The sequence below is a fragment of the Charadrius vociferus genome, unplaced genomic scaffold (assembly GCF_000708025.1).
Source record: "Charadrius vociferus isolate BGI_N301 unplaced genomic scaffold, ASM70802v2 scaffold472, whole genome shotgun sequence".
NCBI lineage: Eukaryota > Metazoa > Chordata > Aves > Charadriiformes > Charadriidae > Charadrius > Charadrius vociferus.
This window is the reverse complement of record NW_009647735.1, coordinates 9497624-9510612: the sequence shown is the minus strand read 5'-3', so window position 1 is coordinate 9510612 and position 12989 is coordinate 9497624. Positions and strand designations below refer to the sequence as shown.

Here is a 12989-nt window from a genome sequence, read left to right as displayed (position 1 = left end):
CCCCCTTTTCACCCCCCCTTCCTATTCCTCAAGCCATGGGGCAGGGCAGCCCCCAGGGCAGCCGCACTTTAAACAAGGTTTCCCAGCACTGGCTGCGGAGCTGCTGGTGACAGACTGCCTTCCCCTGCGCCAAACAGCAACTCAAATCCCCCACCAGTGTCCAAACGCCAGGGCAGAGATCTTGGCCCCAGCACTGCTGGAGAAGCCCTCAGCCCCCAGGCACCAGCCAGCCCCAGGAAAACCCTGCACAGTCTCCAGTTCCTCGCTGTCCGTGGGAACAGGCAACCCAGTTCCAGGTCTTTTCAGCTGAGGGCAGTTGTGCACCACGCAAGGAGTCAGGAAGGCTACGGGGGGAGGGGAAGCTCAGGAAGGAGTCTGCAAAGGAAAGGAGCCTGGAAGCTGGCCTGAGGATTGCCCCTCGCTGGAGCTGCGCAGGGCTCTCGCTGCCCCTCCCCATGGCTGATGCAGGCTGGAGGGGTCACTCTTGCATCAAGCTGTTGATCTTTGTGAGCAGCACGTCTGTCTCGGACTCTGGGGACACAGAGAGGAAAAAACAGTCACGGCTGGCAGCCACCATCCCACAGCGACAGGCGGAGCAGCCTGAAAAGCAGGTTTGCGGAGACTTGGGGAATGTGGGATTCCCCAGCGCTGTTTGCTAAGGGCAGGACAGGAACTCCCTGGGCTGGGATTCCCTTCCCTCCCCCGGCCATCCCAAACCACTGTCATTTTGGGCAGGAGAAAGCTGCCTGCCTGCCAGGGAGAGTCCCGCAGGCAGAGCCTGGCTCTGAAGGAGGGGAGCTCACATGTGTGCGCACTCACCTGCTGCCCGTCTTCTCTGGGAGCATTTCCTAGGAGATGGAATAGGATCAATGTTAGCATGTCAGTCCAGCCTCCCCCTTCCCTCCCCCAAGCTCCCAGCTTGAGGCTGGGGGGCCCCAGAGGACACGCAGACCCACAGGGATGTGCTCTCCGTGCCTGCAGCGCTGGTGAAGGAGCAGGGCCAATGTCCCCCAGCTTCAGCCCAGCAAGCCCTGGGGTGCAGAGAGAGCTAGGAAGGGTGAACTAAGGCACCCAGCACCTTGAGGAGGGGTCAGGCCAGATTTTTAGCTGCAGCCTGGTGATAAAAGCTGTCTCCACACACTGCTGTCTCACTTAGCCAGACAGGAGAGGACCCCCCAGGATCTGAGTCCAGAGGGGGGTGGCAGCAGATACGCCCAGGTTTGGGTATGTACTGATACAGCACATGGACTTATGGTAACAGTACCAGCCACCCAGGGCACACTACCGCCTCCCCCGGGCGGGGGAAAGGGATCAAACGTACTTCACCAAGAGGAAGGCCCAGAGGATGGCAAGAACGGAAACGCAGTCTACAACAATCCAAATCATGAGGTACGTGCTGCTGGGCTGCAAAAGCAACAAGACAAGCCATGAACACCAGCCAGGAGTGGTGTACTGGGGGCACAGCCCAGCCTGCTGTGCCAGCAGTCCCTTCCACAGGGTCACACCAGCAGAGCACTGAGCAAAATCTACCCTCCAGGCTTCTGGCTGCCCGGGGCTGCTACAGATAGGGACGCGCTAGTGCCTGGGGCACAGGGCTGTGGGGCAGGGTGAAGGATGGAGGGGTCACTTACGAGCAGCCAGATGGGGTGTTTCATCTCCTTCAGCACCTGGCAGGCGTTGGTGGTGACAGAGCTCACCCCAGAGCACCACAGCACGGAGAAGAGCCAGGGCTGGTTCACCACGTACAAGTTGACAGAGATGTTGTCCTGGCGGTACTGCCTGCACAGGGACAGCCATGGTCAGAGCAGCAGACAGGAGGGTGCCGGCACACTCAGCGTACAGCCAGAGAGGACTGTCTATCTGGGATATGATCCAGCATTTGCAGCCACATGGAGCAACTGTCTGGAGAGCCAGACCCAGGGCAGATTTGCTGGCAAGGCAGAGGACTGCAGCCAGCTCCATCCCCTGCACCAGCCCTGCCTGATAAGGCATGTTTGTCCGCAAGGCTGGAGCACACACCCTGCCCTTGCCAGCACCGCGCCAGCACTCAGCCTCAGCTGGTCCCTGGCACAGAGCTGGGACAGTGCCCAGGCCCCACAGCTCCCAGGCTCCTGGGCACAGGGCTCTCACCTGATCTCCTCAGAGCTCATGTCCTGGTAGGGCAGATTGACATGCAACAGCGGCTCCTTCTCATTCCGGAGTCTCTTCCGGCCGTAGATTTGCTGAATGCCTGGGGCTTGCTGTTTGACCTGTTCCCTGAACCCATCCGGCAGCCAGAGGACCTAGGCAAGAGCCAAAAAGCACATGCAGAGGAGAGGTGCTCCAGAGTTTGCTGTCTTCCGATATTTCCTTGCAGGTCCAGACATACATGGCCTACTCAGACAGCTGCTTCCTGCCCCCGTCTCCACACTCAGCTCCTCCATGAGGATCTCTGCCAGGACAGTCTCTTAAGAGTTCCTCCCAGCCAAGAAATAAGCACAACAGACCCCACTGAGCAGTTCCAAGCTAAGAAAGCAGCAGCAGTTATGTCCTTTCTGGGTCCTTGAACGGATCACACAGTGCACCCTTTTGGCCCCAAGTCTGCAGCAAGAATGCACCTTGGATCAGCACTACAGTACGAGTCTTTGCTGTCTCCCCTCCTGCTCCACATTCCCAAAAAGCCAAGAAGGGAAAGTGATTTGGGGGCTAATTCATCCCCTCAAGGCAGCACACATCCTGTGCTGCAGAAGTTGGGTGAAGTGCAAAGACGACCCAGAAGGTTGCAGCAGAAGTTCAAGAGCTGCAGGGAGAGGTGTGGCACAGTGCAGGGAGGTGGAAGCCTCAGCATTGTTTTCCTGCTCTTGCTGGCACTGTTGGTCACCTCCCTAGACTGAGTCACTGGTTACACAACCAGGGTGGCCAGTGCTGGGGCACCATGGTATTTGGAGGGCTCTGAAGCTGCAAGCATTAACGCCTAATTATTGGCAACTTGTCCCAGCTAGAGAACCCCACACCTGGACCGGGTTCCCCAGCAGGGATCACATACAGAGATGTGGTGTATGGAGTGGTAGGGATGCTCAGTGGGGTTGGCGGGGCACCTCTCAGCACAGCAGGGCTGTGACAGCAGAGCCCGCCAGTGGTGGGGTGATGGGCAGCTCACCTGCTGTAGTGGGATGCCTGACTGTAAGATCACTTCCAGGGTGGCATTGACAAAGCTCTGGTAGTCACTGTGGTTCTCAGGCCGCAGGTCGAACATGACAGAGATATTGCTCTGCTTGGCTGCCTCTAGCGCCTGTTCCAGGGATGGGATCCTCTGTTTAGTCACCTGGGAGCGATCATCAGCAGAAAGACTTTGCACAGTGGGAAACGGCCTCCGCTGCAGGGGTGAGAGAGAGTTAGTAACTATAGGCAGACCACCTGTAAGCTTCCCAAACTGGTGCCCATCTCTGGCTCTCAGTTTCCTGCACTGGCCTATCCACATGCCCTCCAGTGCAGACAGGCACAGGGATGCTTCCCATGCACATCCATGGGGCACCTCTACCCTTCTCCCCACTAACAGCACAGTTCAAGCAGCCCCAACACCCGTGGGCACTCAGAGCAGCTCAGCAGTTGGTTAGTCACCTTTTGGGAAGAGCCTTGCCACAGCGGCCTCCAAGCCCAGGCAGGCTGTGCAGCTCAGAGCAAACGCATGAGACATCTCCCCTCAAACCAGCTACCTCCATGACTCAGCTGAGGAGTCAGAACAAAGCCCAGCTTGGGGCATAACCGCACCCAAGGGATTCATGCAGGCGTGAAAGTGCTTCTGCACCCTGTCCAGGTGTCTGCCAGGACCAGTGCTGCAGAGGGAACTTTCTCCAGGGCAGGGCTCATGCTTCACCCACACATGCACCCATCCCTGACCAGCCACCCCAGGGGCATCCTGACCTCCAGGAACCAGCTGCCAGCATCCAACTGCTGGAGGTCTGTCCAGTTGAAGGCGGTGCTGTTCAGGGCAGCCCTCTCCTGGAACACATCCTGGGCATTGGTGGTCCTGATGAGTTTCTCATCATGCATGAGGAACGGGACCCCATCAGCACTGGCAAAGAAGCAGAGAGGGAAGCTCTGTGTTGCAAGCTGTTTGTCTCCTATCCCTGCCCTGGCCTTTCTGCCCCCTTCCCCCCACCCTCATGCCTGCTTGTGGTCCTCTACACAAAAGGGTGAGTGTCTGGAAAGCACAGAACACCTACAGACCAAGCCAGGAACCAAGTAGTTCCTTGCTCACTGCAACAGCTGTCCCCATAGCAGGATTGCATGAGATGAATTAGAGCCAGGGTCTCTTCCAAGCAGTGCCCCTCCCCTAATGGAAGGCAATCTGCGTGAGGAGGACAGAAACCAAGTACCTCTCCCAGATCGTTGGGACACCAAGCTGGAGCCAGTCCCATACTGGGAAGGTGGGAATGGCAGAGCCCTTTGAACAGAGCTGCCTCCAAATTCAGGCTATGTCAGTCCTCCAGGTGTGTTCCAGAATGCCCCATGTGGGAGGTGACATCCCAGGATACACAGGCCCCTTCCTCCCTCCCTCCGAGTCCCCTTTACCTCACCATGACGTCTGTCTCAAAGACTTGCACATCGCAGTCCACCGCCTTGTGCAGTGACATGAGGGTGTTTTCGGGGGCCAGCTGGAAAAGGAACAGTGTTAGCGCAGAGGGCACAGGCAGGAAGGGGCAGGAGGCAGGCACTCACCCTGCCTGGCTGCACGCAGCAGCGTGGCTGGGCTCTAGGGCAACCACAATGCAATGGGTGACCCTGGTAGGGCTGGGGATGGAAAAGGGCTGGGGGTAGATAGCCAGAGCCTGCCTAGTCCCGCTTTTCAGCCCACATTATGCAGCCAGGCTTTCTGCCAAGAGTCGTCTGCTCCTGGTCCAGCAGTGCTCAGCAATCAGCTCTGCCCTGTGGCTGCTGCGCCCACCCTCCTCGCCCTGTGCTGCCCTGGCTGGTGTGGGGACCCCTCTCTACTGGGCTGGCCAGAGCTCATCCCGACCCAGCAAGGGTCTGAGGCGCCGGCGTGCCCTGGCCTGGCTTTTGGTGGCAGAGCAGCCTGCCCTATTCACTCTGACCACTGTGCCAGGACGCTGCCAGTGCTGGTCACTCACCATGGGGGCTCCTCGGTGGCCAACCAGGGCTGGCTTGGGGGGCAGTTGGTTCTCCTCCATGATGCAAGGGGAGGTAATTCCCAGAGGAGCCAGATACAGTGCGATCATCACCGTGCAGTACACAAACAACAGAAACACCTTGAGACCTGCAGGCAGAGACAGAGAAGATAGAGGGGTGAGGTACAGAGGAAGTATTTTGCAGGCCATTAGAAATAAGCCAAGGCTGCTTCACCTGTCATTAACTTATGGTTGCCCTAGGTCAGGCATTGCATCCCCAGTCTCGGGAACACTGCAGATTTATTTTTGGCCCACTACATGTCCTTGTACCCCAACCCAGCACTTCTGCAGGACTCAGTCTGCCATCCACAGCCCTGCCATCCACTGCAAAGCAGTGAGGGCTGAAGCTGCGCCAAGGGCTGGGCATGAGAAGCAGCAGCCAAGAGCAGGCATTGCTACCAGACTGAGTCCTGGGGACCTGTTCCCACTGCACTGGCCCTCTCTGTGGGCCACTCTACCACCAGTGATGCTCAGTTGGGTGGTAGGAAGCAAGGCACCAGCCAAGTGGGGAGATGGAGACCTCGGAGGTGGATTACCTGTGTTGCGGGTGCGGTAGATGAAGCTGGCCAGAGGCCAGGCAAGGAGCGTCATTCCCCCCACGATTCCAATGTGCAGGAAGGGACCTGTTGCCTGGGGAGGCAAAGCCAGGGTGTCAGCCAGCACCAGCCCAGACCCTGTCCCCAAAATCCATATGGTCTGCCACTGCAGCCAGAACCGCTGGAAGAGCCATAGTGCCAGGGAGGGAAGGACAGGCTCCAAGGGGGACTGAACAGGTTCCCCACTCTGTTCCAGCCACCGCTCGTCACCCTGACTGCAGCTGCTCCAGGCAGGACTGCGAGAGCAGCAGAAGCACCTCACCTGGCCAGGCAGCATAAGTCAAGGGCAGGGCGTTAACCCCCATGGCACACAGCCATGCTAGGGGCTCCAGTCACCACCCTTCAGCTCATCCCCACAGGCCAGGTACTGGGTACAGCGGGGGAGTCCCTGGTATCGAGGTGACTCACCTGCAGCGAGATGCGTGCACTTCTCCACTCCTCCGCCCACTTTATTCCCAGCCCTGTGAAGGCTGCAGCTACCACCAGGGCAGTTAAGATCAGCAGGGTCTGTGGGGCAGGGCACAGGGCAGTTAGGGGAGCACACAGTATCCTGCAGGCCAGCTGGGCTCTGCCCTGGCAGGGCAGGCAGAGCCCTCACCTCTTCCTCCTGAGCCCCTGCAAGTCCTGAGACCCCACTTCCCCATTTGGGTTTGCAGCTGAGTTCTGTACGCCACACTGTGAGCAAGGGGAGTATTCCCATCAGAGATGTGTCTGGGGGAGTAACAGCTGCAGCCCAGCTCAGCGGGGACACACAGCCACCCAGTGGGGTGACAGCAGCCATACACAGCCCCAGTAGGTGGGTCACAGCTTTCCAAGGTGCACGGGCAGCCAGGGCAGGCACCATCTCCCTGCACCCCCAGTTTCTCACCTTGTGGAGCCAGTGTAGCTTCAAGGGCTGGCCACACAGCTGCAAGCACAAAGCAAGGACCTATGAGAAGAACAAGGAGACGTCAGAGCTGGGCTGTACCCCGCACCTCAGCCCTCTAAGGGCACAGCACTCAGCCAGAGGGTCCCTGGCCATGCTGAGGCTGACATAGCTCCAGCAGGGCGAATGCTGCTGGCTCCACCTGGCTCTGGAAAGGGCATAGCAGCCAGCCTGTGCTCCACACAGCTCCATACCCCTACTAGCCCAGGCAGGATCAGCGGGGCTCACCAGCAGCACAGCTGAGTAGGTGATCAGCACGGTCGTAGCTATGAGCAGGACCAGGGACCAGTCTAGCCACAACTTCGTCTGCTTGAAGATGTACCTGCCAGCAAAGGGGATGGTCAGAGGGGCAGGGGGCACATGGGGAGCAAGGCAGGAGGTGGGATCCTACTCACTCATTGAAGTTGTGGAAATCATTGAGGATGATGATGGCGAAGTAGAGCCACACCAGTGTGAAGAGGAAGACGCAGAAGAGGAAAAGGAACCAGCCGCAGTCGCACTGAAAGCCAAAGAGGACAGCTATGCACACACCAGCAGGGCATGTGGGCCTCGGCCAGGTTGCTGAGGCCCCTGGGGAGCACCCAGGCTGCAGCAGGGTGCGCAGGGGGTCACAGCAGGCACTGGCCTCATGGGTCCAGGCACCAAGCTGCCCCATGGAGAGGGAACAGAGCTGCCCAGGAGAGCTCTTTTGGCTGGACCCATGCTACAGCAAGATGGACCAGTATCTCCTACAAGCTAAAAAGCTGCCTAGGCCAGACTGGGGAGGACAGCCCCTGTGGCAGGACTGCCTCCTTTCCCCTGCAGCAGCCACTGGGAGCGGGCTGGGACTTTGGACATGGGAAGGGGCAGGGAGCCAGGTCCTGTTCCCTTCCAGCTGGGTGATCTGTGGGCTAGGTGGAGAGGGGTGCTGTGCCTCAGAGCTGTCACTACAGCAGGGAGCCTGCTGACGGCTCCTGCCTGCCCAGCCAAAGCCAGATCCAGCTTCAGCTTCAGGGTCTCCAGCCCCACATATGCATGGAGGTGAGGGGTGCCACAGGTGCTGAGCGGGACACTCAGCAGCCTGGACCAGCTCACACATTCCAGGCAAGATGGGACAAGCAGCGGCACAGCCGCTCCCATGGGAGTTGGAGACCGCAGAGAATCCCAGGGCCTCACCCCTCCCAGGTTATAAACTGCTGGGGACACCCCCTTCCAGCACCCCATTAGCAGGGGCCACACCCAACCCAAGAACCGTGCCTCCCGCGTGCCTTGCCAGGCACTCAGTGCCCCGGGACCTGCCCGCCACACTCAGCCCTCAGGGAGCACAGCGCTCAGCTCCAGGCACGCGTGAGCTGTGCCGCAGACACACGCTCAGCTGGGCAGGGGACGGCCACGGCTCAGCCTCGCTGCTGCTAACGTGCTGCTCTGCCCTTCTTGTCACCCAGCAGGAACAGACAACTCACCCTCCCACTGCTCCAGGCTAGGGCAGTCCCTGGACAGAGAGGGTGCCAGGTAGGATCCCAGCTCTCTTGGGGCTCAGGACCAGTGACAAGGTGTCAGCAGCCCAATGTCTGGGCTGAGCCCCCCAGCCGGAGCCCTTCCCCACCCCAGTCACCCACGCAGGGGCTGGCCAGCCCCAGCTCAGCATCACCCACGGTATCACCTTGGTCGTTCTCAGGCCCTTCCTCTTCTCCTTCTTGAGAGGGTGCCAGGTAGGATCCCAGCTCTCTTGGGGCTCAGGACCAGTGACAAGGTGTCAGCAGCCCAATGTCTGGGCTGAGCCCCCCAGCCGGAGCCCTTCCCCACCCCAGTCACCCACGCAGGGGCTGGCCAGCCCCAGCTCAGCATCACCCACGGTATCACCTTGGTCGTTCTCAGGCCCTTCCTCTTCTCCTTCTTGGCGGTGATCCACTGGCAGCAGCAGAGGCAGAGCAGGCAGGTGGCACAGGGGCGGCAGCAGCCAGGAGGGTCTGCCATAGTGCTGCGCTGTCTCAGACAAACGGTCAGGCGCCCTGCAGTGGATGCACACAGCGTGTTGGCACAGACCTCTCACCCTCCTGCCCCATGGGGATGGGGCACTGCAGCATCCTGGGTCCAGGTACCGTAGCAAGTGGCTGCCCCAGAGCCCTGGGACATAGCAGGGCTGCTGGCTGTGTCCCCAGGCAAGGCGTGATGCCAGGGAAAGCGGGAGCACAGGGTGCACGCGCAGGCTGCCCTGGGACCTCAACGAGCTGGAACAAGCCTGGAGTTGGCAGTGAGCAGGCCCTACTCCCTAGCCCAGGGTTCAGCACTCTGCCTGGGAGCCAGGGGCACCGTGCAGGCTCCAGGGGCCATCAGCCTTGCCGGCCAGGTTGACACAACCTTGCACCCAGACTCCCCAGGAGTAGCCCAGCTGCAATGACCAAGCTGTAGCCCGAGGCTCCTGCCATGCAGGTGGGGGTATGTGCAACAGCCTGGGAAGTCTCCATCCTCCTCCCTAAGCCCAGGTCCCCACTGAGGCGGCACCATCCTGGCAGCCCATCAGCTCGGCTCCAACAGCAACAGGAACCCAGAGGGGCTGGAGGAGCTGCAGCTGAGCAGGTGCCGGATGGTTGTTGGTCCAAGCACTATGGGGGGCAGGGAGAGGAACAGTCATGGGGGAAACCCACTGCTACAGTCCAGGACACTACCAGGCTGGCTGCAGGGCTACCACTGGGTTCCCCACACACTGGGAAGGGGAGAGGGCCAGGATGCTTTGCTGAGGTTCCCAGAGTCCTGGTGCTTGGCTGGAGGAAGCAGGGAATCCCAAACAAGGTCTCCCTTTATCCACCCTGAGAAACCCTACTGCTTGCCGAGTTGCGGAGCTGCTCCCCCTCCTCATCCCAACCTCCCCAACAGGCCAGGCACCCCATACAACACTATCACCCCACAGATTCAACCAGACTCATTTCACTGCGACCACTGAGCCAGGTACGGGAGCCAGCCGACCACATCCTCCCAGCCACATCCTCTCCAGTGTTGGGGGCAAGGGTGTGCCTAGCAGGGCCACGTTCCACCCTAACCTGGGCCCTGGAGAGGGGGAGCTGAGCTGGCCCAGGCCCTCCCATCCTCAGCCAGCCACACCAGAGCGGCTCTGCCGTGCCCTGCCTATGGTCAAGGTGAGCCTGGTCTTCCCCCATGACACAGCAGCACCCCAGCATGGCACCGCACTCCCAAATACCACCAGTGTGTTGGTCTTCAGGGCTGGGGTGCAGAATCTCCCCCAGGACCCACACAGAGCAGTGGCTGCTGGAGCACGCACAGCCGGGTACCAACACAGGAGGGGGACCCCTAACCTGCCAGCTGGCTTCTGCAGGCTGGGGGAGGTCTGGGGGCTGCCATCCCCTGGGGTCCAGGCAGCCAAGGCGCAGGGGATGCTGAGCAGCACAGCGGTACCCACATCCACTGCCTCCTCCATCTTCTAGGGATCAGATCAGCAGCTGTGATCTGCTCAGTGATCACACCAAAGGAGCCAGCCCTAACACAAGAGCAGGAAGCCACGGGACCAGGCAGTTTCCCTCCCTGATGCCCAGAGGCCCCAGCTGCCGGCTCATACCCCTGCTGTCACCAGAAGCAGAGGCACCACTTCCATCAGGGAACTTCCATCAAGTCCCATCCCCTGGGACTTGCCCTGTGCCCACCTTACTGCTCACACAGGCAGAGCACTGGTGCCAGCAGCTGCTGAGGGAAACCCTGCCACCCCACTGGCTGGCTCCCACAAAATGTGCAAAGTACAGTAGGAGCGGCTGTGGAACTTCAGCACTCAGCTGCTCCGAGAGGCTGCTGCTGCCAGGACTGGAGCTTGGCAGGGCAGCAGCACAGGACTGGCCACAAATCTACACCAACGGTGCTATCTGGAGGGTTTGGAAGGAAAATGTCACCCTGTTCCCCAGGTCAGAACGGGACTGCAGCAGCGGCACCAGTAGTTATTGTGCAACACACCTGGGCACAGGTCCCAAATAGAGCTGCACTGAGCACACAGCAGATCCTGCTCAGCTTCTGCTTCAGCTCCAAGGGGAACCTGGAGGTCCATCGGGAGCCCTGCTCAGCTCTCACCAAAAACTCCCACAGCACACCCCCCGCTGTAGTGTGGGGGGCACAGGGGGCTTGAAGGGGTGACAAACCCATTGCTACAGTCACCAACACAGCAGTGTGCGCTCGCAGCCCTGCAGAGACCTTTGTGCCCCAGGGGTGCTGGCACAGGACAAGGTGGCCACAGGCAGGGCAAGAGCCCCTTGCCCACACAGAGCCAAGCCAGCCCAGGCTGCGTGGCACTGGGCAGGTCAGCTGGAGCTGACATCCAGCCCTGCTGTCCCCTGACCTCACAGGAGGGAGGGCAGAGCTCCTGGACCAGCATGGGGAACAGGGTGACCCCAAATCAGCAAGAACAGCACAGCCTGGCCCAGACCCCCCATTCCCAGCCTCATGCCCCACAACTCCCCCATGCAGTCAGCCCTGTGCTCCCCATCCCCGCTCTCCGGAGCATGGGACCAGCACAGGCAGCCCCTTTTCTTTCCCACCTCAGCTGTGCACAGGGCCAAGGACGATCATCCCCCATACCACTCTGCCAGCTCTCCCGCAGCTCCCGTGGCAGCACAGGACAGCTTCCCCATGGCATGGGCTGCTACCCTGGGGCAACAAGCCAAGTGGGCAAAATACCTGCTCCCTGCAGACGTTGGGTTCCTGCAGCTGGGACGCCGGCAAGCCAGGTGAGTGCTGGGGCTGGGCTCTCAGCTGGGCGTCCCTGCACAGCAGAGCCCTGCTCAGCTGCCTGCTCACACCCTCCTGGGTGTGTTTGTGGCCCGGCAGGGCTGCCCATGCTGCCTGCAGGTCTGCACAGGCTGACAGAGGCGGGCTGCCCGCAGCGGGCGCAGCGTGCAGGACCGGGGGTCAGGGAGGGCCCCCGCCAGTGGCTTTGTGCCCTGCCGACCCCGGCGCAGCCTCTGCTTGGTGGCCGCTGGGAAAGCGGAGAAGGGGCCCAGGGGGGCGTCACGCGCTGCCGCACAGAGGAGTTTGCAGGCAGCCCACGCTCCAGACGGATTAAGGCTCCGGGGAGAGCTCCGGGAGCAGGGAAGGCAGATGGAGGCAGAGCTTCGTGCATCTCTGGGCCTTGAAGCAAGGGGCTGTGGGAGCCCCTCTGTCAAAGGGAGACTTTTCCCTTCCTTGCAGAGGGAGCGTGGGACAGATGCATCCCGGGCCACCAGAGCTGGCCAGACGACACTCACTGGGGCATGCTTTGAAGGTACAGAGGTAAAAATGGTTTCTTGTCTTGGGCCAAGAGAAATGCTTCAGAGCCAACACATCCCAACTTTGCTAAAGCAGCAGATGAAAGTAGGCTCTGAGACAGGGCCCTGATGCCACCTGCAGATGGACCGGGTGATGCCCTCCATCTCCCCGGCACAGCTCCCACCCTCCGCTCCAGGTCCCAGCGGAGGCCCAGCCCCTGGTGAGCCGGGATGCTGGGTGGATGCTCAGACCTTTCCATGTCAGTGACTTGCTCCATCGTTGCCTGGGATCTTCGGGGACCTCAGTGACTTCCTGCCACTTGCAAAGGAACTGAGAAAGCTGATGGCATCCTGCAGTGACACAGCAACTGGCAGAAGCCTGTTGGAGAAGCCTCAGTGCTCACCCTCGCAGCTGACCCACACCATTATTAACAGCTTTGGCACAAATCTGAGCAACTCCATGACACATGCTGATCACGGACATGTGCGGGGCCTTACCAGCGGAAGCTCTGGAGCACTGCAGGTGGGGCTGTGTAATAACACCATCGCTCCATGCCCAAAAGAGCAAGCTGAAAGCTTTGCAATGGCCAGGAATGGCCCTGGGACCAGCAAGCAGCTCTGCACCCCACATTTTGTCAGCTGCGAGCAGCTAGCGGCAAGGTTCACCTCCTGCATGCACTGCCAGCTCTGGCACAGACTGACCGCAGTGCCATGGGGCAGAGCAAGCCCATGGGCGAGGGTCTTCCCAGCAGGACTGTGCCCTGGGACACAGAGAGACCGTTTTGCCAGATTAAAGATACTTAGTGTTGGGGACAGGGTTGCAGATTACGAGGAGATGAAGAAGTGAGCGCTGGGGAGGGGTGAAGGACCACTGGAGCCAAGAAGCAGCTGAGGCAGCGGGCAGGGGAAAACTGAACACGAATAAAGAGATTGAGGTGATGCTGGAAGAGAGGGGGCTGCAGCAGAGCTCCCGGAGACCACGACGCTGTGGAGTATAGGGGGGTGAGGCACAGCTGACAGGAGAGGCGCCCCTCGACCCCGGGCAGATGGAGCAGCAGGAGTGGCGGCTCCCCGAAGG

At 60.4% G+C, this 12989-nt stretch overlaps 1 protein-coding gene across 1 annotated transcript; it reads right to left on the bottom strand.

The window, feature by feature from the left end:
• Positions 1 to 478: 478 nt before the first annotated feature.
• Positions 479 to 8645, bottom strand: GDPD2 (glycerophosphodiester phosphodiesterase domain containing 2). Its single transcript, XM_009881738.1, has 15 exons — positions 8532 to 8645; positions 7085 to 7188; positions 6918 to 7011; positions 6633 to 6692; positions 6173 to 6271; positions 5705 to 5798; positions 5112 to 5257; positions 4555 to 4637; positions 3904 to 4054; positions 3140 to 3355; positions 2131 to 2282; positions 1632 to 1779; positions 1322 to 1404; positions 820 to 848; positions 479 to 531 (listed from the first exon to the last, which is right to left on the bottom strand). Exons 1-15 carry the CDS (start codon positions 8643 to 8645, stop codon positions 479 to 481), a joined length of 1626 nt encoding a protein of 541 aa, XP_009880040.1.
• Positions 8646 to 12989: the final 4344 nt, after the last annotated feature.